Source organism: Balaenoptera physalus, assembly GCF_965194825.1.
Source record: "Balaenoptera physalus genome assembly, chromosome: 11".
NCBI classification, from domain to species: domain Eukaryota; kingdom Metazoa; phylum Chordata; class Mammalia; order Artiodactyla; family Balaenopteridae; genus Balaenoptera; species Balaenoptera physalus.
The window spans coordinates 88,613,125-88,641,028 of NC_138896.1; the positions used below are offsets into that span (position 1 = coordinate 88,613,125).

Sequence of the window (27,904 nt, forward strand, 5' to 3'; positions counted from 1 at the left end):
TCTACTGCTAGGAAGCTTAGAGTCAAAATAGTGCTTCTTTTGTACCACTGATGCTTTGCATTTCACGTTCAAACTTCACATTAGGCTCATCTTACTTTGCTTACTTGGTCTTTTATCTTTATCATGTGAAATTTTTTACTTCTTGCCAATATTGCTTGCCTAGAATTTGGTTGCTTAGAGCTTAGGCTCTGAAAATCAAATGTGAGTTTGCATCAAAGTTTTTCAACCTTACTAGAGGTGTGGCATTAGTTCAATCACTTGACTTCTCTGAAATTTGTATTTTCATCCATAAAATAAAGATCACTGTAATACAGACCTATTAGCATTTTTGTGAGAATTAAATGAGACACAGCATATGAACGCTGAACCAGGGCTTGGCACATAGAAAGAGTCTCCCCTGCCAAAAAATGGGTACTAATACAGTAGTATCGTCATCATCATTATTATATGATCATCAATCACCATCAATATTATATATTATTTAAACTGCCATTCTGTTGTTGTACTTCACCTGCTTTCTCTTCATTATCCTTTTCCTCATCTTAGCTTAAATGTATTTTGAAAAAATGCCAGGTACAGAATAGAGTAGTAAATAAGACAAGTATATAAACTTTATTTAGGCCCCAAAGTAAGACTGACAAGCTAGGGGTGTTGCTGTGTATCTGGTATGGGGCACATACTAGGACACCAGGGTAGACAGGAAAGTTTTAAGTGAGTTCCAGAAAAAGAGTGATGCAACACAAAAGATTTATGCAATTGGGTTATGGGAGAAAGATAGGGTAACATTATTACTTAGCCAAGGGAAAAGGTATATTGTCTTCTCATGATCAGGGACTGAAAATAGACATTGTCAGCCAACTGATAGGCAGCCCCAGTGACTACAGAAAAGAGAAATTAGGCTTCAAAGCTACAGAAGGCATATAGATTAGAGATAATGGCAATGATCCTCTCATCCCCGCCTTCATTTCCATCAGCCATTGAAATGGAACAAGAAAAAACATCAGCATTGTGAAATCACAACCAAAATGCGTTATTTCAAGAAATACTTAGAACTGTTTTAAATGGCATACATCTAAACCACTTTCATTTGCATTGGACCAAAACTTGGCATCTTTCTCAGCCCAGATGTAATTTATTTAAATTCCTTTAGTTGTTTTTCAATTTAGAAATATGCATAGACATAAAATCTTGCATGTCTCAAATTTGTTTTCCCTGCACATTTGTGAATTCAAATTAGCCAAATTATTAAGTGGATTGTTCTTAAACTAAAGTAAGGATGGCTTTTATTTCTAATGCCGAGAAATGAAAAGTGTGGTCATCAGGGGAATGAGGGATTTTCTGGTGGTACTTTGGGCCTGGATCCAGGATTTTACCCCTTCAGTGGGTTTCCCAGTTAACTTAGTAACGTGTAGTATACATGAGTTTTTTGTACTTTGAAGCTTTTGTAATCATTTGAAGGGACGCAGGGTGGAGTCCTATTCCACAGGATACAGTTTTCCACCAGGAAATCCCCTTTGGACATTTCTGTTCTCAGTTCTTTTCTTCCAAGCCTCTGGAGAGCCTCTGCATTTCTCTCTCTCTCTCTTTATCTCTCTCTGTGCTTCTCTGCCCCCCACCATTTTTTCCTCCCTCCAGGTTTCTGCCCTATTGCATCCTCTATCTGCCATTCCTCCCTCCCCCTGCCTTTTATTATGTAGGGCAATATGCTGAACATTCTTGGCTATTTAAGCATTCTGAGTGTTTTATCTTTCACTCCCAATTATTTTTATTGGGCCTTTCTTCTGAGTAAATGTGGGTTTCTCCATGGGGAGAAGTTCTGGTAAATAGGATTTTCTCTCTTTTTTACATAAACAAATGTACATATACATAGATACTGTATTTGAAATGTATATATTTAGGAGTTTGGCCCAACTGAGTAGGTATCTTGAATTCATGTAACTGGAAGAACTAAAACAATTGTGCTGTAGTCCATTGCCTTTTGCAGTATTGTGCTTGTATAACCGAATGATTGAGAAGGGCATGGCTGTGGGCACGTAAGTGATCAGTTTATAACTCCTGACTTATAAGAACCTGAATGGATTCTAGCTGCAATCATCAATGCTCTGGATTTATCACTGCTCTGATCAAAAATCTCCAATGGATTTCTATAGCAGGGGGCTCTGTGAAGGCAGGAACTGGGTCTGATATGTATACTGCTGTCTCCTCAGAGCTTAGGGCAGTATATGGACTAGGTTATAGTGCAATAACAAATAGCCCCCAAATCTCAACTGCCTAAAGAACAGAATATTTCTTATTTACTATCTACATCTATTGTGGGTGGGTAGGGGAAGGGGATGCCTCTGCTCTTTGCAGTCTCTCAAGAATCCAGGCAGATAGTGTAACTAGTCCCTGTTCCAGAGGCAAAGAGGGATCTAGAGGGTGTTGCTTCAACAATTAAATGCTCCAGCCTCAAAGAGATACCGTCAGTTTTGTTGACACCTCATTGGCCAGAACATTATGGCCCACTAAACAATAAAGTGATCAAGTGATGGAGTCCTACCATGGTGAAAAGTGCAAAGGCCTAACTTCTTTGAAAGGTGTGAGAGTAATTTTGCTTTGAGATGGAAGAATGGACTAAATTGCCTTAAATGTCAATATCCGTTGATGCCTATATTATTAGGGAAAATGATCATTGGCTGCAATACAGTGGACAAGGTATTTGGAAGAGGAAATGGAACTAGGTTGATATTCTTGTTCCATCACATACATATATAGAAGCCACTTTAAAATGTAAGGGAAAGTCTTTATTCCAGTTGTTTAAAAAAAAATCTAACAATGCCTGAGTGCCTTGAACATAATCCATGAGTATGTGTTTCAAGTTTATTAAATTGAATTGTAGATAAGAAACTATGTTGAGCCTTAGTTTAATCCCTAGAAATGAAAAATATAATGTACAGTTTTCAAATGGTAGCCTTTATTAGCAAATGTGAACTTCCTTTTATTTTTAATGCATTAGCATAACAGAAACAAACCAAAAACAAAAACAAAAACAAAGACATGGGGTAAGTACTACCTTCCACATTTCTATATTTCAAATGCCTGGAATGTGCTCCGTATATAAGTCTTGAATTAATGTATAATAATTTTTTGAGTGTATCTTAATGGTAAAGAAATGAGAAAATATAATGGTTAATTTTGGAGGGTTGTTTTTTTCCATGAAGTGTTTAATCCTAGTGTTTAGGAGGTGGGCTCTTGACCCAGATCATTGGGGTTTGAAATCTGCTCTATCACTTAGTAGCTATAATACCTTGAGCAAGTTTCTTAATCTCCCTATTCACCCTCTGGTTCCCCATCCATGAATGAAGACAATAATCATTACACCTATCTTATGGGGTAGTAAAAAGGATTAAATTACACCTTATAAGCAACATACTATAGAGTAGTGCCAGCACATGGTGAAGGTTCAATAAACCTTACCTGCTGCTACTGTAGTTATTATCATTTTTGTCTTGATATTGAACAGTCGGTGTGAGCTTTCTATATATACTCACCAACTCAACAATAATGAACGACGGAAATGAAACACGCAACACCATCTAGAACTTTGGCACTCTTGACTTATTCTCACTCTAAGATTTGTATTTACTGTTATCTTGAACTTTGTTTAATGATGAGCTTTAATAAATGGTTGTTAGGGTCCAAAGAGCTATTCTGTGTGTATTGTGCAACTGTGCAGGACCAGTGGGGAAGACTGATGCGTCTGAAGGGTCTCTCATTCTCTCACTCTGTGTAACAGGAGAGGAGAGAATGGCTTCTAAAGACACACTGCAGCATCAAACCTTCCTTATAATGCCTGTGAAAGGCAAGAGAGTATTCTGAGGCACTTGAATAGGTTTCTGAGGCTGGAATATTATGAGAACTACCTTGATTTAAAAAAACAATGAAAGACTAGACAGTATGATCTATGACAGTGGCAATCACATCAATCTTGTTTTCTGCCTTGTCCCCAAGCATCTAACACATAGTAGGTGCTTTATAAGTGATTCATGAAATAACTGATTGAGTTATTGGAATGAATCATTGCTAGTGCAATCTGTAAGTGAAAACTAGGTCACCTTATATGCATCGATGATGTGTAGGTACAATGACATTATATTTCCAAAGAAGAAAGTGTCTAAACCATAATACTAGAAACAAAATGTTGAACTTCTGAGTGTTTCCTCTCCCCACCCCAGCATGTTATTTGAGGGAAATTTTTAAAAAATGTCTTGAGCATATTTCTTTATCAAAATCCAGTCGTCGATGCTGAAAATGACATACTTCTATTTATTAAGCATGTTAAAAAACTCAGAAGGTTTGCTTTGGGCTTATGCCTATAAACATCTATATTGTAGTCTAGATAGACCATATTCCCAGATTTAGCTGCCAAAAACAATCGACAGACTTAAATTTGTGTAAACTCAACAATATTTTGGGTTAACTTACTGGTTAAAAGAACATTAAGAGGTAAGAAATGGCTTACATTTCACTTTCCCATTTGCTGTTAGAGTCTAACACCCATTAACACTATCAGTATTTTGCAGAATGCTTTTTTCTTTTGTTTCTCCTTCCCTCTTTACTCTTTCGGCAAATGAATAGTATCCGTAAAATCTCTAAGAGAACGACGTACCCGGCAATACAGTGTTAAAGTGCTGCTTGAGTTGTTCAAGAGTTAGTGGGCAGGTATTACAATTCACTGTAGCTGTAATAAAGGGTAATGTCACTTTAAGACATGTGATACTTTACAGAGGAGGGATGTATTGAAAGAGACTATTGCTACTTACAGCGCCATATAGCAGCCCTGCTCCTACATTTTGCTGCCTTACTCTGCCCTGAATGCACTGGAGTGGGGATGGCCCCTCATTAACTATAAACTGATTCTCATCAGGAAACTGCACATTATCTCACCATCACTTCAAAGGTCTCGTCAGGCAGAGGTGACGCCAGGAGATGATTTAAAGGTGAAAATGACAAGGTTTCCAGCCCTCAAACCTTGGTTCCTTTTCTGACAATACAGTCTGAATGAACCCAATGTCTTCTTTACTGTGGGAGTAGCATCGGAAGAGAAAAACATATTTTTTAAATCCTGATAAAGAAGATTATTGGGAAGCTCTTTTTAAAAAAATCTCCAGGTGTGGCACAGATGGATTTTAGAAAGTGTTAGAGCTTTCCAATGAACACTAATAGAGTACTCTGCTCTTGGCTGGATTTTTCAGGTAAGAAGCCTCTTTAAGGATTTAAGATTCAGAAAGCAGATTTCAAACCTATTCAGTCAGGTCTAGAGAACTATGTAGGGCTGAATGCATTATTTTGGGGGGGGAAACACCTATTACCATAGAGACAACCTCTTGGTAAGAGAGTGAGCAAAGAGAGCTATATGCAGGAACCTTGGAAGTAATGCTGAGAATTAAAGAAAGTTAAATGAAAAAAAGGAAAAGAAGGAAAATACTGCAAACGTCAAGTCACAGCAGTCTTTTTGAGTGCTAAGATCTGTGTGGAAAGCTGTCATTGAAAAACTGTTGTTTTGATTGTGGTAGGCTTTCTTCAAGTTTAGATGAATTCCTAGTGCATTTTAACTGAAATTCACAAGCAATCATTGCATGCCACAGTCACCTCTATTTTGTCTTTCTGTAACTTGCAGGGTATTTTGAAAAGGCACCCAAATGCATTCATTCCAGAATTCATAGGAGCGGTGTTGTTCTTTGTCTTTACTGAAGAGAATGCATCTATGGTACACTGATAGTTCTGAAGACAATGAGGTTAAATCCGTTGTACACAAAAGTAAACAGTGGGCTGTGAAACTAATTATAAAGTGAATGGTCTATGTGAATCACAGACCGGGGCATGAAAGGCACCATGCTGTTGAAAATAATGTTTTCCTACTTTGCACTTAATTATGGTTGTCACCATTTGTCTATTATAGTTCTAAAACCCTTCTTAAAGACTACATCACTCTCTCTCCTAAAACCCATAAATTATCTTGTATTATGTCTATATACACACACACATATAATGTATATGTTTTGCTTGCTGAACATCACAGCTTTGGAAAGAGTACCAATTTCCACGAATAAAGAAGCCACACTGGGAGGTCACTAGGAGGTTTTAAATGTAGCGTTGAAATACTTGAAGTGTATGATTTGACAGTGGAAAGGTGAAAAAAAGAAAGAAACAATCTAGGTTCCAAAGCTCTATCTAGGAGAAAAGCATATACTTAACTGGATTCCTGTATAGAAAATGCTTCCATGTCACTGGCTAAGGATGATGCTTCAAGTTTGACTAATTTGACAAATATGAAATGCAGCATAAGGTGTTGTTTGAGAAACTGGACAATATGCAGCGCAGTTGAGCCTTTGTAGCTCCTAAGATCCTCATAGGTGCCGAGAAGACTGTCAAAGTTTCAGCGCTTAAGAAAAGGTGGATGTTCATCCATAAATACACATACCACCTGTATATGCGTATTCGTCAGCACTACAGCAAATGCCACGATAGGATCTTAGGAGGCAAAGCAGTATTGCAAATTATGGTTTGCTCTAGGAGGGGCGCTTAGATCTTGTATCCGAAACTCATTTTGGCTGAAGATAATTCCTTCTGGTTTTAAGTCCAGCCAAAAAGACCAGCTCTTTTAGGAGATTACAACATGCCTCTGAGAAATGATTACTTAGTTTAGGCGACAGCATTGGAATTAAAAATTCATGACTGTAGAATTAAAAAAAAAAAAAAAAAAGAATCCACTATTTCCTTCCAGGCTTATGTCAGACTTGCAATGAAGTTAGAATGAACAGGAGCGTGCAGCCTTTCAATGCCTGGAATAACTATAGCTTAAAGATCATTGTGTAAAACTGCATGTTTAGTCAGGATACAGTGTTTCAAACTGCCTAACAGATAGTCAAAAACTTTATTTCTGTATTTTGGCCATCCTAAGAGTTTGGTTTTGAATAATTTCAAAAATGGATTCATGATCTCGTGGAGAGTGACCTCCCTCAATCCCACTTTGTGGCATGACCTCTGCTGGGTCATTAATTCTAACCAGCAAAGTAGCAAAGGCACATGACGTCTGAGACCCCCCTTCTCTCACCAGTGGGACTGACGGAGCTGGGGGCTCAAACCCGGGGGTAATCCTTCCTGTCTAATGTTCTCTTTAGAGAATGGCAATGGTCTCTGCGATGCCCTGGGTCCTGTATTTGTGGATAAGTGCTTGTGCGATGCTGCTCTGCCATGGATCCCTTCAGCACACTTTCCAGCACCATCACCTGCGCAGACCAGGTAAGTTGGAAGCTGGCTCCACAGCAGCCTCCCGTCTCACCGCTGTCTTTTAACAGATGGTTGAAGGCAAGTGACAGAAAGTGCTACAGGGTGGGCAGCTTGCCTCTGAATTTCAAGACTTGTTGGCTGGATGCTTTGGGGCAAGAGGGGGAACACTAAAATGTCTTGGACGTATTTCTAATTAACTTCTCAGAAAAGGTGGTTTTCTCTAAGAGTCCCGCCACCCCTTGGCACACACCTTAAAAAGTAGAAGTCCTTTGTTTTGGGATACTTTGGCCAAGAGCGAAATATTCTGCAAAAGATGGGATAACTTTCAAGACTTGAGGAATTTTTAAGGAGGCAAAATATGATCTTTGCAACCAAGAAAATAATGTGTCCGTGTTCCTGGGATGCATTTTTATCTGGCATAGATACCATAATCTTGGTGTGTATGTGGCTAGAGATTTTGTGCGGATGTCAGTGCCAAAATTAACTTTGTAAGTAGTTTTTCAGTGAAAAAGAAATTAAAAAGTAACTTACTATTTCTTGTCTGGTTTGTCTCCTCTCCTTTCTCCCTTCTTTCACTTTGTTCTTGCGGTATGCTCGATGCCTTTTTTTTTTTTTTTTTCCCTATCTCTCCGCATTTTCCGGGGCAAGTTCTCTTTAGCTTGGTTTTTTTTTTTTTCTTATATCGAATTTTGAGTTCCAGACGCATTTTGCTTTCTTCAGTTTTCTGTTCAAAGTATATTTCTTACCCTTCCATGGCCTCACTCTTCAATCAGGATTTTTCTCTCCTTCTGTGCCTCTCCAGCTTTCTCATTATTGTTCCCCCAGCTCGATTGTCCTCACCCGCCCTGGTTCTCGGAAAGGTTGCCTTCCATTTTCTGCTTAGCTTCAGCCTTTGCATCCATTTACTCCACCCGTCACCTTCACCGCACCCCTTCCCGTCCCCCTCCCCCTCCCACCCGATCGCCAAGACCGGGCTCTGGGGACCAGTTGCGCGCCCAGGCTCCGGATCCTTAGTTCTCTAGTGCTCCCAGCTCTCCATCCCCACCCCTCCTTCCTTCCAAATCCCTTCCTGGCCTCCTCCCATCCGCCAGGCTTCCTCCAGCTGCGTTGTCTAGCCTTTGCCTTTTTCTGGCTCTGCAGCCAGCCTGGGCACCGATCCTGGGCTCCTCGGCATTCTCCTGCAGCAACACCTCCCAGGGCGCTCGCTGCTTGCTGCTTTCCCGGGTTCTGCTTCCCGGCTGGGGGCAGGATCGAAAGAGTACGTGTACAGCCCGGGTCCTCCCACGCGGGCTGCAGGGGAGCGCGCCAGCTTGCTGGATGCTAGACCTTGGGTCGCTCCGGGAGGAGGGGTTTGGCGGGGGCTGAGCTTGGGGCACAGGCCCAGGGCTGCCTCTGGGCCTCAGCCGCCCTCTTTCTCAAAGCCCTGACTCCGGGAGGGAAGGCGAGGGGAGGTTGGTGCCCCTGCGGGAGGGCATGGAAACGGCTCTGCCGATGCTGCGCGCTGGTATTTCTGCCTCGCGTGTCCTGAGCCTGGATCAGCCACTGCCAGAGTCCGAGACTCCAGTGCCGAGTTGGAGGGAAAAAAAAAAAATACAAAAAACGTGGAATCCCCAAGTTACCTCCAGTCAGTAGATCTCCAATCTGTTCTGGCAAAAACGGTCTTTGACTTATTACAAAGTCATACAAATAACGCGAGAAATCTGCATTTAGTGTAATACTTAACGATAAGCACACGAAACAAAAACAACTAATGTGAGTGTTTTAGGCACACTGTTAAGGTTAATTCACCTTGCTTGGCTTAATTCTTATTCAAGTAGGTGTAATTTCCCACCCTGTTGCTCAGGAGACTGAAGTTCTGAGGGTCTGAGCGACTTGCCTGAGGTCACACAGCTAATACCTGCCATGGGGGACTTTGGTCTGATTTCATCTCCAGAGCCTGTTTCCCAAGGAGGAACGAATGGCTCCCAGTACAGAGCACAATCTTGCCAAGGAGCCTTTTTGAAGAGATGTGAGCACCTTCACGTAATTCGTGAAAATTTTCAAGTTATGTCAATACACGGACTCATTTGAGCTGCAGACCCATTCTGAAAGGTGGCCATGGCAGAAGTGGTGAGGGGTGGCACTTGAGGATGGCAGAACTTAGGCTGGGCCATCATCTCTGTCACTTAACATTAGTGACATGACCTTGGGCAAGTCATTTTTCTTCTCTGGGCCCAATTTCCCATTTAGGGATATTGTGGGGAGTGTAAATAAAATAATCTTCATGAAAGTGCTTTGTAAAATGTAAAGCTCTTCAGAAAGATCAGGAATTACTGGCATCCCCACTTAGTAGACTACAAATGTGCATATCACAGATGTTGAATGAGTGACGTTTTGCTGTTCACACAGCTAATTATCCACATAGTGACAACAATCTTGTTTTTAATCTTGCTGTCATTTTTAACTATGTGGTACCTGGCTAGAATATAAGACCAAATGCTACCTGTCTTATTTTGTGCCCTGTGCATACAGTCAAGAAATACGGTACAGTTTGCAATGAGCTTTCACGTAGACTGTCTCTCTTTATCAGTAAATATATTAGATTTTTTTGGTGGAGGGTTATGGCTATGCTACTTATAACAATTAAACTTATGTCTTTATGGGGCTTATTATCAAAATACAGTAATTTTAAACTGGGAAATACATCATTGGGTTCTGTCTGCAATTAAACTCAGTATTTTTTTTCCTTTGTCTCCTCTTAGTAATTGCTTATTATTGTCAGTGCGTGGTTCATCTGTACCTCAAATACCCCAAAAAACTGCAGTACTGAAGCCAGTTTCAACCCCAAGCGTTTATACATTTGAGACCCATTTCAGATTCATCGATGAAATGAAAACAACTATAAATACTCCCTTCTAGATGCAGAAAGATGAAAATGATATTAACTAAAGTCCATTGGTTCTAGGTATTAGGTTTATTCAACTTTCTTGGGTTTTTCAACAATCACTGCAAAGATTAAAGCAATAGATCTTGGACATAGCAATATTCTAGATTATTTCAGTCAGAAATACAATCTTCTTTAATGCAATCTTAGGTTTTGATTTTAAGAGTAAATATATGCTTTTTGTGATGAGACTTGTGATGTTTCCCTTCGTAGGTCTTAAATCTTCAGGGACACTAATGAAATGTGTATGAAAACAAGAGAGAAATCAAGGCTAGTTATCTGTGATAATCCCCCCTTCAATGAGCAAATAAATAAATAAATAGCTGGATAAATGAGCAAAAAGGAAAAACATAATCTCATTTTCTCAAATCGGTTAAAACAAGTGACATGATGAGAAAAAATGAGACGCCAGCAGACCCTGAGCTTTGCCACATTTGCCTAAGCTTGAAAAATCGCCTCTTTCATAAAGCAGGAGCAGGCAGACACCATGTGCATATCAAGTATCTGGGAAATGTGAAAAATGACACATCTTTCACTCAAAGCCCTGGATGGAGTGAAGGCTTTACAGCTGCCTCCTCACCTGCTTAGGAACGGCTGGTCCCCCTCTTTCCAGGCTCTTACAGGCAGCTTCACGTCCCCTACGTGGTAAGATGGATGGTGCTCTGATCCCAAGCAGCCAATCTCAGTATCTCAAGAAATAATCCACTACACTGACAGATGAGTGGAATTTGACGTGATGTTCCCCTTGTTCAGACTGTGCCGCACCTGGATGGCACCAGCCAGTCAGGGTCCTTTAGGGGAAATGGTTAGAGCTTTGGGCCAATTTCTGCTGTCAGAACATGGTATCAGGACAATGTTTCTGTGAGGCTGCAAATTTGTGATCTGTCTTCTCCATGCACTGGGTTTGCACACAAACAGAATGAGAATATGTTAACTAGAAAACGGACTGATTTTAATGTATTCCCCTGCAGTCCCTAAGTACTTCCTATTTTTCATATTTATCGTATTAGGATTGCACCATTTATTTTCAGTGACTCACTAGTTAAGGAAGATTAAAACAGTCAATCAAATGAAAGTGAATTTTAAAATTACACAAATAAGTAAAATGTGCTCTAGATTAACAGATTTGTAATATCAATAATTTAATATTTGGCTAAATCAAGTTTTTTATTTTGGGAACGACGTAGGAAATTACCTTAATAACTTGAAGAATACTCATGACTTTAAAAAAAATACGTACAGTGAAGCTAGAAGAAGGACACTTAATTTAAATAAAAAAGATAGACCGAACAATGCAAACTCAGAGTGGTGTTCCATTGTTTCAGGATATTAAAATAGACAGCTTCAACGCTTTATAATCACTAGTTGTTGTATAACAGGTAAAAAAAGATGAATGGTTTGCTAAACGCAACTTTCTAATATAGGATTAGTTTTTTCCCCCTACGGGTATACAAATTTTCACAGCGATTTTAATGGTTACTTAATTTTGAATGTGGGTGTGGTGTGGGGGTTGTCCTTGAAACTTAATAAAATATGGATGACTTCACAGTACTTCAGTGAGAAAAGATCTTTGGGGTTCTTTAGTAATTTAAAATTATAAAGATAAATTACATGAGACAAGAAGTTGTAAATGCCTTATGAATCATTTATTCTTGAGTCGATGCTATTTTATTGACAAGGGTGTATGGAAGTATAAAAAGATGACTCTGAATAGAATTGTTTGTGTAACTTATCCTCGGCCTGATTTAAAGCTTTATGAAGCCAACTGTGTATTTAGAGGTATCCGTTTGTGACTTATTACATACTGAACATCACCATCCATTTTAAAGCGTGATTTTTTTTTTGGTAAATATTAAAAAAACATTCTTACATGCCTTATAATTATTTTTGCTTACTGTTCAATATCACTTTATTGAAAGCTGCCTAAGGAATATGCATTAGAATACCAAGGTTCCTTACAATAAAGGATTGTTTTATAACTGTCGTATAAAAGAAATAGTGAGAATAACAGTGGTTGCATATTGGCTTTCTCAGAATATGTACCAATACTAGATTGCTAAGTGTAGTGAACTGGTCTAAGGATTGGAGCAGACAGGTTGTTATTTGGTGTAACTGGTGCTGGTGATAATCCATTGATCATCTGATTGATGATATTGACCTCACCCTAGAGTCAGAGTGCAGCCATGGGCATTTGATAAGACCCCAAAATATCAAAATCAGGTAGAGATGCAAATAAAGATCTTCTGACCATCCCGTGAACTTATAAGAGAATTATTACAATGCTATCAAAGTAGTTACTTATGTGAGCTCAAGCCCTTGGCCTCAATTTTATACGACACTGCGAACAAATTTTTAGAACTGGCACTAATGAACATTAGTCTTCAATTGTTCATTTCTTAAAGTTCATTTAAGATGAAAACTCAACTCCTTTTTAGTCTTCCAATTTTGAACTCTGTGTAAAAATTTCAAAGCTTGAGTGTATAAATTGGTACATCGTTTTTTTGAAAACAGTTTTGCAGTGTTTTGCAAAATGTAAAATGTGCCAGTCCTGATACAATTCCATTTCTAGATGCTTATCCTAAGAAAATGATTGGACAGGTTTAAAAAGATGTATGTTTAAGGTTTAGTCACTGCAACAATAATTTTAATGGCAAAAAATTAGAGAGGAGTTTCATCTCCATCAAAAGGGGACTGGTAAAATAATCATGGTGAATCTGCTCAATGGCATTCAATGTAGCCATTGCAGTGGATGAGATATGTTCATATGTACTCTTGTGGAAAAGTGCCCATGATTTACTGCCGAGTGAAGAAGACAAGGAACAGAATACTCAGCTTCAAAATAGTTTGGAGAAAATAAATATTTGCACATGTATGAAAAATGTCAGAAGAGATATAAACATTCTTTATACAGTGTTAGTTAGACCTGGTGGGAGGACTGGATTGACTTAGACTTTTTATTTCCTACAATTTTGAAATTTTTTCAGGTTCATTCCTAGGATGGATATATATTGATTTTTAATGAAAAGCTTAAAGTATTTGCTATAGAGAGTTTTATGATTAAATTAGAAATGTATCAATGTTCCCAGTTTAAGGAAAAAGAAGGAAATATAGGTAGCAAAGTATCAGGAGCCCCTTTTCCTTCTAAGAGCCTTAATCCTATAAAATGTTTAGGCCAGCATTTCCCAGTTCACAAAGCACTGTCCCCTCAAAATGCTCATTGGAAAAAAGCTACTAACTGTTGGGGAAGCACTCACTGCATGGTATGTTCTTCTCTTAGAGATTTTCAGTGCATGTGTGTGTATGAAGGTTCTGGAAAGATTTGCAGATAGGAATCCTGATTGTGTTTAACTAAAATTTCCCAAACTTCTTTTATTTGGACAACAGCTACAGTGCCTATTCATATCACATGCTTTGAGAAGTGTGAGCCAAGATAATCCTGGAATCCTATAAAATTCATCTTTTTATCTCTTGCTTCTAGTAAGGAACTTGGCATGTAGTAGGTGCTCAGAAAATATGTGTTAAATTATTAAGGAAAGAAGGAATGACTATTCTGGTGGAATCTTGAACTCTCCCTTATTTTTTCCTACTTGTGTGTGAGTATTTGTGTGTATATGGTTGGATGCATGTGTATCTGTATGTGTGTTTATAAAAAGGAGATACCTCAAATGGAGAGTGGTATAAACACTAAATTGTCACTGTAACATATGCACGTACATATGTGTGTATCTGTGCAGTATCTTTGGGTAGATATTTGACTGTATTTGATATTTGACAGCCATTACATTAATCAAAATGGTCCAAAGAACATAACTTACAAATGCAGTAAAAAATTAAATCCCTAAGGTTTTCAGTCACAGCATGAGGTTTTTGGGGTTTTTTTTCTATAGATTAGAGAATACTATAGGTGTGGCCTTGAGGATCTGAAAAGGAAACTTCACTTAGCAAATAGGGAAAGGCCTTTTGCTTTCAAATCTTTTGATAACAAGAAGAAAATTCACTTCATCTTTGCAGAAGGGAGAAAATAACACCAGACAAGCAATTTTTCCTTTCTTTAGGATAAAAAGAAGATGAATTATTTTGTTAACAGTTTGTATAAGTTAATTGGATTCTCCAAAGATAATGTCCTCAAAGCATTTAGGGAACCCTCTTGGCCCACTGTTTCTTTCTCTTTCCCGAACTTTATATAATAAAATTCCAGAGAAAGAAAAGAGAAAGAATATTATCACAGCAATTTTCTCTCAGAAGATGCATAGATATGCAGAGTGATCTGCTTACTCATTAAGTGAATCCATCCTCCATGCAAGGAAGGAGACCAACCAAACTTCCCCCTCAGTCTAGAAGGGAGGAAGACCTCCCCTCAGCAAAGGCCATTGTTCTGTTGGTAGAATTACCTGTGTTTACCTTTACTATGCCCTTACTAGACCTTCACTTCTAGGCATGCTTCCTTTATACCCAAGAATAAATACAAACTGAGTCTTTGTACATCCAAAGGGTTTTTCTGATTTCGCATTCATGTGGATGAAGAATGGACCTATTGAGTCATATGCTTTGAAGTGAATAAATGCCAGCTTCCAGATTTAGATGAATTGCCACACGGGGTCAGGGGTGGGGGGGGTGGCGCGGGCGGGGAAAGGATTTCAATGCTCCTGAAATTGACAACAGATCCTGGATGAGAGTCAGCAGGCCAGCAGGTCATCCTTCCCACTGAATAAATATTGTGTAGGTATTCAATCAATATTTGCTGATCAACTAGGCAAGAATTTTCTGTCTTTAAAAAATGCAAATATTGGTGGGAAAGCACCACATTAAGCCTTTTTTTATACCTAATGGTGATGAAGAAAGAGCACCAGGGTAGGAGTAGGACGCTGGTGCTTTCAGCGTCTCACGTTAAGCTGTCAATTGCAAGGCTCCAGATGAGAAAGTTGGAGGGAATCAACGGTTTTCATATTGTTCCTAGCAGCTCCGAGGAGGTGATCTATGCATTCCACAAATAGTGAAGTATATTCTGCCAAATAAAGATGCTTTAAGCTGCCCAAGGAATTGATTCATTGACTTCATCCATTTGATAGAGCAAGAAGCTGTACAAAATCACCTTTGTATATTTAAAAAGCCCTCTGCTAAAGCTATTTGAAGACTTTCTGGATGATTTCATAGATGAAGAAGGCAAATAGCTTCACAGACCAGGTCGTTAACAAAAATAATTGGATCAGCCTAGAGGCCAGACATTATAAAATGCTGAAAACTGTGGCAACTTGAGAGCATATGCACATCTAGAGGACACAGCGCATCCTTAGCTACACCTGAGATGGGCTCAAGGTGACCAGATCATCTGATATTTCAAGGCAAGTCAGAAACCTAGAATTTTATCTGTAATTTCTTTATCTTTTAAATGTCAGGTTGGCCAAACAAAACTTGATTCAGGGATATATCCCACCTGCAGGCTGTCAGTGTGTGACCTCAGATAAGACTATCCCCAGCTCCAACATTTTATGATTCCTAATGAATTTATGCAAGCACAGTGGAGAGAGGTGGAGGCGATGGGGCTAAAAGGGGAACTTCTATGCAGATCTGTTTTGGCCTGCTTTAAAATTATGCCCACAGGTGAGTCTTACTCTGAGTTATAACCGACATACTAAAATGCTGTGTGTCTCTGAGCCTTTTATATGCAGCTAACTGGTATTACTGGGGGGTCTGATAAACAGAGAGAATTAGTGGTACGAGGCCAATGGCCTAAACAGAGGTCTCATTTGAATCTTGGCTAAAAATCAATTAACTTTCCTTTAGATTAAGGCTAGGGAGAAAGAGTAATCTGTAAATGTAATAAAACCGAGGGAAGTATCAGGCAGCATAGTGATGCCTATATAAAACCCTTTATTTAATACTTTATTAAACATCTCAAAATCTAGTCTGTAGTCCACTAGAGGGTTATAAGTTTATCTCGAAACCCAAGGGGTTTTGTTTTTGCTGTTGTTGTTATTCTTTTGGGCAAATGATTTAAGATTTTATGTACATTCATTTTGTATATGAACATAGGCTCCTTATTAGTATACCGACTGAGTTATCATTCTACTAGAACAACATGTAACTAAGGTTTACTGAGCTTCCTTAATTCAGTATTCTGCTAAGAAAACTGGCTGTAGCTCTTGGAAACATTGCAAAGTGCCTGCATGCAAATAATTAGAATTCATGCAATTTGGGGAAGGATAATTTGTTATCAGTGCATCTTGAGTGTTGTTTGAGTTGTTAGTGATTTTCCATTGCTGTGGTCCTTGTTTTTAATTATAAATTAGTGTTGCTTTAGTTTCATCATTATCAATTAAGTTTGCTGTGGGCTGTTTCATTAACCCTATAGTCTGTAATGATGCATATTTGCATATTTAGGCCTTTAAATTTGCTAAGGATTAGACTTTAAGATATTCTTGAGTTGTGGTTCAGAAATGATTCATCCATATTCTTATTGTAAAACATGTATATGTAATCACTCTCAAACTTATTTGTATGGTGATACTTGTCTAGTGACATTGTTTATATACTGCCTGTGAACCTATGCAACATAAATTCTCAAGGAGTAACATTTTTGGATTATTTTTATGTCTGTAGGGCATCGTTTTATAACATATTAGCATATTAATAAGCTTAACTTATTTTATAAAAACAATGAGTGATTCATGAGTGATTCATAAATGCATCTTTCCAAGTATTTATTACCTAAGTATTTATTATCTAAATATTTTCCTACTGAAAGTGGAAACAGGTAGGAATTGGATATTTCACCTCCTTGGGGTGCTGTAATCAGGAAAATTTGAACATCACTGTTCTATGAAGAAACTGTATCTAGAGACCAGCCCTACTGAAACTCTGAATTAAAAAATGTGTGAGATGGCAAAAAATTTTTAAAAGCCCATTTTTTCTGAAATAAACTAAGATGTAAAACAGGAGAAGATATTGTTTGGAAGCTTCTCAGATGAGACCTTATTAACTTGAATTGTTTTTGTATCTTCTTAAATCTCTTTATCTGATGAAAAAGCAAGATGCCGTGTACTGGACATGTGCTTGAGAAACTAGGTCACTGGGTGAACATTTGTAGGGCAACATTTTTGACAGCTAGTCCCAGGATCGTTTAGAATTAAAAGCAGATTTATGGCATACACATGCTGCCAGTCTCCAACCCTCTATCTATCACAGGCCTAGGGAATCAATCACAGTGTTTGTTCCCACAGAGCCTAGATGTGATTTCAGAAACTTTTTCAGTCCTTCTCTGGGCACCACCTATCAATTGATTGAGGCGGGCATGCAAGTTGAGAGTCTTTGACTGTCCCTGTTGGTTCATTGACTGACCATCTCTAGGATCCCTCTCCTATCCAAAAATGCATGCCATGAAACATTTCATTTAAAAAATAAGAAAAAGATCCAAAAGTGTGATTAAATCAAATTTAAATAGCCACAAATGTCTAGTAACTATGGTTTAAAATAGTGGATCTTTAGCAATTCTCTCAACTGCTAAGAGTTGCAGAACTTTCTTTTTATTACGTCCAGAAATTTTTGATTCCTTTCCCTATTCTCCTCTTACTCTATGTCAGTGATGCAAAGCTGCTTGTTATAAGAGCTCTAACCAAGCAGGTGCTCTTGATCGTAAAACATGAAACAATTCACTCTGATCAGAGAGGATTTGGGAAGCCCTCATAAAGGACTGGATTTTGTGTTGGGCTTTGAATGTTGGGTAGGAGTTGAGTTTGTGGGAGAGGATCAAGGGGTAGCATACCGAACTGGAGGGAACAGGACAATTAAAGTCTTATTGGCAAGTAAGGGGGGGCGAGGTAGGGCAGTGACCTAAATGTCTATATGCCCTAAATTAGCTGGAGAAACTTTATATTATTGCAATTAAAGGGAAAGCAAGATTTTATTGTTGTTGTTACTGTTTTGTAATCTAAAGGCTGCCTTACCAATGTACACTGATGATCACAGATGAACAGCTAGTTAAAATGGAAGAAAGAAGCCCTGTTTCCACAATTTGAGTCTCTGTGGAAAGCAAGTCAGTTAATTAACAACAAATGCAGCAACTGTGTTCTGGCCAGACTCTCTGGGTCCCATGAGGCCCTTCACACCTTTGAATTATTGTTACCTTTGTGTAATACAAGACAAAATATGTTACTACCGTTGATTTTTAAAATCTGGTTATTATATTAGAGGAAACTGCATATCTCTAAATCAAATCCTAAGGATAATAATTTTTATTTTTAATATACAACAAATTTAATATGTTATTCAACAAATGTTTATGGTCCACCTACTAGGTGCAGAAAACTACGCTTCCCACTAGTAATAGCAATGCCTCTTTATCATAATTACCGGTTTAACACTGCCTTTCCTGATCAGATCGTCAATTCTGTGAGGGTGGGGAACCCAGCAGTCTGGGGATGCCTGACTCAGTGTCTGGCTCATGGTGAGGGTCAAATAAATACTTGAATGAATGAATGATCCTAAGCATTTGATGCTTCATTGAATCTTTCCAGTTACCTTATGAGTTAGAACATCTTTCCATTTTACTCATAAGGAATATTTTAAAGAATAAGATAATTGATTTGTTCAAAGTCATCTAGCTTGGGAGGGTAAGGTTGAGAATTTTGTTGGGTCCTGAGTAATTTCTCAGGTTCCTGAGTCTCTACTGTGTGTAGCCTCTGCTATGGACGGTTCCTTCCCATATGACACGTGATCTGTATCACAACCCTACGTGGTCAGTTCTGTTATCCTCATTATATAAAACACTGCAAACTGTGGATAGTAATTAAAAGCTGAGAGGAAAACTTAGGTTATGCCTTGACTTTCAGTCAGGTGCTCTTTCCATCGCAACCAAGTACTACTTTTAGGAATATCAGCAAGTTAGTCTTGGTTTAATTTAATTGCAAAACAAATTTCTATGTTATGGGGCGTTGTTCTACATCAGCAGGCAACTAACTGTGTCTTGGGCTTGGCTATATCATGCAATAATTTTAATTTAATGTGGCTGAATAATGCTTTAGTCTTAATGTTGCTTTGCAAACAGGTCTGGCTGAGAGCATACTTTCGTTGCTTATTGGATTAACAGCACCTCATTTTCAAGTATTTTTTACAGAACTATTGTCTCCTGATAAGTTTTTTTAGACTTTGGAGGCCCTTTCTGTGCTCTAGGCGAGGAAGCAGCAGCATAGGATAAATTTGCATTTATTAGACTCAGTCTTAGCGTAGTTTTTCTGTTTTACTTAAAATGAAGTTACAAATCATTCACACTGGAAAAGAATTCTCTCTAACGGCAATTTAACTTTCTGATAAGATTTTTTGGCATTTATCATGTTGAGACTTTATAAATTATCTAGAATGTTGTAAAGTGGGCTGACCTTTTGGGTAAGTGGTTTGATCATTTGCAGCAGTATTTTTTGCTAAAATATGGAATTTGCTGTCTTTCAAATAAAATTTGCTAGACCCATAACTCAATAACATGTTTGGTAGAAATTGCTTACATAATCAGACCTGAAGTCTCCCTTTCACATTCCTCTCATCATCAGAACAAATCCTCTTGTTTGTTCTAAAATATGCCCATGGCCAGTGATGGCAAATTCCTGACACACAGCCCACTCTTCCTATGATCATGCGTTGTGGACATGACTGCTAATCACTTACGGCACTCTTTGTACTTTTACCCAGACTCACCCTGTGAACCCTTCCAAGCACAATGCTCCAATCCCTGAGTCGTTAAACAAGGTAGTATTTCAAAAACAACCACAATAACCACCGCCAGAACCATCATCGTTCAACACCTACAATGTCAAATACTGTGCCGAGTGCCTTCCTTGGACTTACCCGTTCAATTTTGAGATGAGACGAGTTGTCCATTCTTGATCTAGGCTGTTCTTATACGTAACTGAATTGCAGGTTCTTTGCCTGACCTCACCCTCATTGTCACCAGTGATTCTTGGCCAAAGAAGCTGTAGGAATTAGAGCAGTCTGGTGTACCAGGCAAACCAAGGGCTCCCGTCCAAAGTATACCACTCTTAGCTCCAAGTGTGGGCAAATCATGGTAACTCTCCCTGCCACACTCATAAAATGGGGATTCCTGTTTATATAATTCCTACCTTTCAGACTTGAGTAAGGTATAGAGATGGTGTCTGTTTATATCTGCCATAGAGTAGGTGTCCAGCACAAGGCATCTCGTTATATTGTCATGTACATATATGAATGTCAAAGCAAAGATGATACAGAAGGACTGCTTTATACTAACACATATACCCATAATATTTTATTCTATAAAAATGGTGCATATAGAAACCTTACAACTTAGACTTATTTAGTCACTTTATGATCACATCTGAGACTTCTGACAATAAAATCCATCTACTCAGAACAGACAAAAGATAGGGATTTTATGGCTAGTCTCTACTCTGGAATACATAAGGGTTAGCCATGAGTTCTAAGTCAATATGACCAGGTCAATACTCACAGTATCCTTCCTTTCAACAGCAGGTTGTGTAGGTAATTACTGATGAAGGTGCTCTAATCAATAAGTTTGGTAGAGTCTGTATGCTGCCACATAATAGGGAAGTTTGGTTAATTAATTTAAACATCTGGCCAATAATTCATTAACAAGAAGTGGTCCAAAAGTCAGCATTGGTGCTTTGTGATTCTCAGAATGGGTTATAATTCTATTAAAACTCTATTAAAATAGCCACTAGACAACTGAAATCTTATACGATTTATCCATACTTCCTCAGGTGTTTCTTTTTCCATTAATAGTGTTGCCCTTACAATAACCCTTCACCTCTATCATAGGACCCAACAGCTAAAGGAAGAAACCCAGGTATATACTGATAAGCACATTAGTACCTAAATGTCCATGGGTTTCATCCCAGGGTACCATTTGTGTGTACTCTTATGTGTACCCTACATTTTTACTCTGAATACAAAATGATGTCTTTGTGTATCAGTGACTGCTTAAGTAGCATGGTGTCTAATGTTTTGAGCCTTAGCAAAAGCAACAATAAAAAATGAAGTGCCAATGGTCAGTTTCTTATGTTTTAAGACTCCAGGGAATTTGAATTAGCATGAGAGAATAGCCTATACAGTTAGAAGCATGGATTAAAGATATCATAAGATGATGATAAATTTGCAATTAGTGTTTCAGAGTCCCTTAAGAACCATATCTAACTTGCAAGAGCTCTCTACTTAAGAGGTCAAAGCCTTACAGAAGTCTTGACGAATCATTTGATAAAATTTTATTATCTCTTTTTTACTGTTCTCATTAACATACTTCAAAAATGCTGTTCAGTATTTCTGGCGAGCAGAGCATCAGACTAATTTTACAGTAGTGTAAAGGATTTATTAATTATAATCTTTTCATGAGCCTATTTATATTCAATTGTGACATTAATAGGTTGCCAAAACAAACTAGAGTTAATTGTATTTAATTAAATTGTTGAAAACGTGTAAGGGTAGTTTATTATTATTGTAAGCAGAAAGCTCTATTGATGTACTTATTTGTGTGAATAAGATCTGGTGTAAAGTTCTTTCTAGTGGGTATGGTAGTATTCATCAACAGAAAGCAATATAAAAATGCTAATTTGAGAAAGTTGTCATTATACTAGAACATTTGGAAGTGGAGGCTTCACATAGTGTTTGTCATCTTATAGCCAGTGTTAGATAAATATAGTGGGGTTCCTGCCAAGACAGACATTACCCTGTTGTCCTACTAAAGCACCCTGAGGAGCTCCAAGACCATCTATTCATCCCCTTCCTTCCTTGGAGGGGTTATTTGGTGGAGGAAAGGTCTAAGATCTGAGTCAAGTCTTCCGTGAAAAAAAATGCTTTAAATGAGACCGGGAAAAGTAGAAAGGGTCAGACCAAGAATTAGGGATGGACTTCGGACAGCAAAGAATTCCAGGTAAAGATAACAGCATTATGAAGGTCTGGAGTCAGAAAGGAAGATGCATTAGAAAAATGTGAAGGTCAGAAGATCAGGTAAAAGGCACTCCTTTGTCATGGATTAGTGCATGTAAGTGCTTTGAAGATAGCAGGAGACAAAGAATGTAAGCTGCTTTTTTTTTTTTTTAATTTTTTTTTTTTTTAATTTATAGAGAGAATGTTTTGCTTATCTCTTTTAAATTATTTATTTATTTATTTATTTATGGCTGTGTTGGGTCTTCGTTTCTGTGCGAGGGCTTTCTCCGGTTGTGGCAAGTGGGGGCCACTCTTCATCGCAGTGCGCGGCCTCTCACTATCGCGGCCTCTCTTGCTGCGGAGCACAGGCTCCAGACGCGCAGGCTCAGTAATTGCGGCTCACGGGCCCAGCTGCTCCGCGGCATGTGGGATCTTCTGGGACCAGGGCTCGAACCCATGTCCCCTGCATTGGCAGGCGGATTCTTAACCACTACGCCACCAGGGAAGCCCTAAGCTGCTTTTAAAAAGTAAATTTAGCCCTCCTGGTCCTTGATTGTGTCTAAGATTTATCAGTATATACACACTAAATATAGATTTTTACTATGTACTATGTGCCTGGCACTGTACTAAGAATTCTGTATTATTTCATTAATCCTTACACTTACCACTGTGAGGCAGCTACTTTGTTCTCTTCTTTCTACCAGTGAGGGAAATAAGGTTCAGAGAGTTTGAATAACTTGCTCAAAGTGCACAGCTAATAGGTAGTGAAGCTAGGATTTGAACTAGGGTAATCTGGTTCTAGATCCTACGCTCTTAATGACTATAATACTAAAATTCTTTGCCTCTCCCAGTATCATTAGTTTTAGTTGTGATGGACAGAATTAAGAAGGAAATGAATGTGTTTCAGAGTAGGCTAGGTGATGCTATGATAACCAATCAGCTCCAAATTTCAATGGCTTAAGGCAAGTTATTTGTAACTTATAGAAGTTATTTCTTGCTTGTGGTACTGTCCCCTGGGGTTGGCTGGAGTCTGTGCTCCATGCTATTTTCAATCCAGAATTAGGAGGAGCATCTACTATTCATCATGGAAGAAAAAACAGAGTCTGAACATAACATTAGCAAATAAATGCTTCAGCTTGGAAGTGACACATGTCACAACTCATTGGCCAGACCTGGTCTTGTGGTTCAACCCAATGGCAAGAAGCTGCAGAGTGCAAGCCTACCATGTTCCCAGAAGGCAGATAGCAGGAGATATTTGGTGAGCAGCATTCATGGTAACCACAAAATGCCTTAGTGGTTAGGAAATAATATTTTTTTTGTTGCAGTACTCTTTCATTCTTCGATATCTTCGCTTATTTTAGTATTTGGATAAGACTCCAGAAATTTCAGTTATTCAGTCTATAAAGAAGAGAGTAATCCAGTTAGTGAATCCAAAAAGCAAAACAAAACCAAATGCAATGTGACACCAAGCGTCCAGTTTTGTTTTGTTCTGTTTTCACACAGCTGACTTCTGAATGAATAGGTGTCACAAGACCCAGTTCCTCATGTAAGTGAATGTGAAGCAAACCTTCGGGGCCATGGGAGATCCTGCACTTTCCTCCACTGAGTCCTTTCCTATAGCAAACACCTAAGGCTCTTGCTTGCTCACTCTCTCCCCTTCCCTCCCTCCACCCTCTCATTTGCGTGAGTCTAATCTGTGAACTGATCCCTGTTTTAAGAAGAATTGCTGCCTGTGACAGAAAGGTCAAAGCATTCAATACTGTACCATCTGGGATGCTGCTCTTGGCTGTAGATGAAATATTTATATGGCATATTTAGTAAGTAGATGTTATTTTTATGTTATCCTAGGTATTTTTTATTCTTCTTATTTTCATTTTCAGAACTGTATCTGTTTCTAGTTGGCAGGCGGAGAAATCAGTTATGGATCAAATGCACCCATTTGTCATGGATTAATGCTTAAAATGCTCTGATGACGGCAGGAGAGAAAGGTTTGTAAGGATGGATGCTGACTTTGGAAGAAAAAAAATTAATGAAGCTAGGAAAACAGTGATAGCAGAGAACATTGCAACTGCAGGTGCTAAATGACTTATTTTCAGACCCTAGGAGTATGGTAATATTATTCCTCTCTTCCTTCCTTTAATGAATCACTCTCATAATCCATAGTGACCCCAGCCGAAGAAAAGTTGTTTTAAGGAGAGTTAGGCTTCCTGGGAGCTGTTATTTAACAAACAGGGTTTTTTTTTTCTTATTAGCTAAAAAAGTGTGTGTTGATGGGCAGAAAAAACTGTAATTCACCACTGTGTGTCTAAAGGAAGAGAAGAAAAAGATAGGAAGACTAACTGGGTCCATCAACACTTTTGTCACAAATGTCATTAGCAACTGTTGTTTCCCATGGATGGTTCAGGAAGACGACACACATATCAGGTTTAGTTCTGTTACACTTGGCTTTGGTATCTAACCTCCCACCTCTTAGAGGTGGAATAAGGCTGAGGGAATTATTTTGTCAGGATTTTAAAGAACTTTCAAGACTGTCTCCCTGGTATGTGCGTGCATGCGGGCACAGACACACACACACACTCCATTATACATTGTTAAATTACTTAAAAATCATACTTAGGTAACTTAAGAGTTAGAAATTACTTTAGCAGTTGTCTAGACCAAGGTTTCATGAGGCACTTCATTTGCCGCAAATACGTCGCCTGCCAAGCGGCTGTGGATTCACTGGTTTGGTCCTCTGAAGTATTGTTTTGGGGCATGCTGAAATTGGGACTCCTTTTTTGACCTAGGTAAAATTCTTTTAATCATAAAACTGATCTGCCCCCATCCCCAAGCCTCTTCCATCCACAGTTTTTTTCATCTCAGTTAATGGCAATTCCATCCTTCCCATCCTTCTCATCAAAAACCTAGGAATTGCCCTCCACTCCCTTCTTTCTCTCAAATTTCATGTTCAGTCCATCAGCAAGACTATTACTTCCCTGAATGAATGTATGCATATGTATAACTGAATCACTATGCTGTACACCTGAAAGTAACATTGTAACTCAATTATTCTCCAATAAAATAAAAAAAAAAAGACTATTACTTCCCTAACTTCAGAATATATCCAAACTCCAGCCACTTCTCACCTTTCCCCTATTACCTCTGGGACAGCTCTTCCTACTGTCTTCCTTGCTCATCTCCTACATCCCCACTGGCCTCCTTGTTGTCCCTTCAAAGACAGATACACTTCTATGTTTGTTGGTTATTGCTCTGCCTGGAAAGCTCTTCCCTAGATATCTACATGGAATACATTCTCGCCCCCTTCAAGTCTCTACTCGAGTATTGCCTCCCCTGTGAGGTCTCACATAACCACTTTATATTAATTGTTAATTTCACCCTCCTCCCAGCACTTCAGATCCTGTACCCTGCTCTCCTTTTGAGGTAGCATTTGTTGTCTTTTAACATAATACGTCATTCCCTTATTTGTTAACATTATTATTTGTCTCTCCCCATTAGAATCTAAGTTCCACAAGGGCAGAGATTTTTTTTTTTTAATCAGTTTTAGTCCCTGATGTATCACAGGGCACAAAGAAGGTCCTTAAGACACATATGTTAACTAAATGAATAAATAAATAAAAGAAATTTTAGGACCTCGTGAGATGGAGATCATTCCTTCTACTCCCCATCAAATGTTACATAATATGTATTCACATACTCCCGACTACAGCCCTCAGCCCTGTGCTGAAAAGGAAATTCTGTGCTAGCTTCAGTGGTCCTGGTCCCCTGAACTGGCATGACTCTGTTGGCCACAGGAGTGAGCACAGGGGTTGGCCTGAAGCCCACAGTCCATGGCCAGACCCTGCAACAATAACTTGAGGAAGTAGGAACATTTATTATCCCAATTTTCCAGATGAAGAAATAGAAGCTCAGAGAGGTTAGGAATTTGCCCAACGTCACACAGCTAGCAAATGACAGAGCTAGGATTCAAACCCACATAACAGTTTATACTCCTGACTACTGCCCTAACTCTTGCTTGTGTGACCTTGTTTCTGGAAAGGGGTACACAGTTATCTTGGGATGTCACTCTTATGGAAAATGAACAATATTCTCAGACTTTTTTGAGTCTCCTCTAAGACCTGGGATGTTTTACCTTTTATGGTAGCCTTTTTCAGTACTGGATAGCTGAAATGATTAGATTTCTACCCCACCATGATGCTTAGCAGAATCCTGGGGAAGAACATCTGGATGGTTTTTAGTTTTGTGGTAGGCTTCAGAACAAGCTCAGTATGTCTTCTGTAAAAGAACCATTTAGATGTAAAGACCATATATCTCTCCTAGGTCATCCTTTTCCAGGCTAATTGATTGTCATGTGAATTAGTGTGGCTGTGAGCTAAGCCAGGACTATTGCTTGTGGAACCCCAATTTTTATTTAAACAGCCCAAGGTCACAGTAGCTGTTTTGGCAGTTCTACCAACCTGCCAACTCAGATTGAGTTTATCATCAGTGAAAACCCCCAGGTCTCTTTCACACGCCACAGTGAAGTCATATCTCCTCAAGTCTCTGTTTTCACAGTTGGCTGTTTGGACCCAAGTGTGGACTTTAAATTTGTCGATGTTACTTTCTATCTTGTTAGATTTCAACCTTCATTTCATCTTATTGGAAACTTTCAAAATTCCAATTCTCTCATCTCATACATTAACTAGACTGCCCAGCTTAATGATTTTGAATGAATAGAAAAATCTACAAATTAAATATTAAAAAATTAATTCCTAAACATGAATTGAACACTCCTACGTTCTAGGAGTGGTGGTAGCATGTTAACATTTCATCATTTTGTGAATTTAAGAGTTTTAAGCTTCTTCTTACATATGTGATCTAAGAGATGGAAATTCCATGAAAAATATTATTTGGAAAGATAGCTAATCTCTGAGACCTTATTCTCTAGTAGTATAGTACAATAGAAATACAATGAGAGCCACATAGGTAATTCTAAATGTTCTAGTAGCCACATTACTAAAACTTAAAAAAAACCCAGAAAATTAATTTTAATAATGTTTTTAACACTACATATCCAAAATATGGCTGTGTAACAAGTTACCAGAGACTGGGTTGCTTAAAACAATAGAAATTTATTCTTCCACAGTTTTGGAGGCCAGACATTCAAGCTCAAGGTGTTGGCAGGGTCACACTCCCTCTGAAGTCCTTAGAGAAGAATCCCTTCTTTGCGTCTCCAGGCTTCTCATGGCTGTGGGTGTTCCCTGACTTGTGGCCACCTCTCTCCGATCTCTGCCTTGCCTCCTCCTCTCCTGTCTGTCAAACATCTCTTGGCCTCACTCTTAAAAGGACACTTGTCTTCGGAATTAGAGCTCACCTGGATAATCCAGCGTAAGTGCCACCTCTCAAGATTCTTAATCACATGTGTTTTGCTGTGTAAGGTAGTGTTCCCTCATTTACACATGATTCTGGAGGTTAGGACGTGGCCATATCTTTTGGGAGAATACCATTCAGCCCGCTACAATTATCATGCCCATTTGTAATCAACATAAAGACTTGTTAATGAGATAGTTTACATTCTTTTTTCTGTACTAAGTCTTTGAAATCTGGTGTGTGTTTTATACTTACAGCACATCTCAATTCAGACCCTACGTTTTCATTGGAAAGACTTGATCTCTGTTTAGATTTTATAAAATTTAAAGTTGAAAAAATTGGTCCACATACTTGAGTTGTTTCACAGGTATTGAAAGTTTTCTAGTAAGAAATCACACACCAGTTTTAAAATTTAAATTAAGTAAATTAAATAAAATTTGAAATTCTTTTCCTTGG

General features: G+C 38.6%; 1 protein-coding gene and 1 long non-coding RNA gene across 3 annotated transcripts in view; one reads left to right on the top strand and one right to left on the bottom strand.

Moving 5' to 3' along the window:
• Nucleotides 1-8,221, bottom strand: part of LOC309637557 — a 54,528-nt gene extending 46,307 nt beyond the window's left edge. Inside the window, exon 1 of the long non-coding RNA XR_014250651.1 lies at nucleotides 7,804-8,221. This is a non-coding gene — a long non-coding RNA (uncharacterized lncRNA). The remainder of the gene's footprint in view (nucleotides 1-7,803) is intronic.
• TAFA1 (TAFA chemokine like family member 1) overlaps nucleotides 1-27,904 on the top strand; it is a 766,369-nt gene that overhangs the window by 283,377 nt on the left and 455,088 nt on the right. For both annotated transcript variants that reach the window (XM_082412441.1, XM_082412442.1), the window contains one exon: nucleotides 7,164-7,284. In XM_082412441.1, the coding sequence (XP_082268567.1) occupies nucleotides 7,164-7,284 (121 nt within the window). The remainder of the gene's footprint in view (nucleotides 1-7,163; nucleotides 7,285-27,904) is intronic.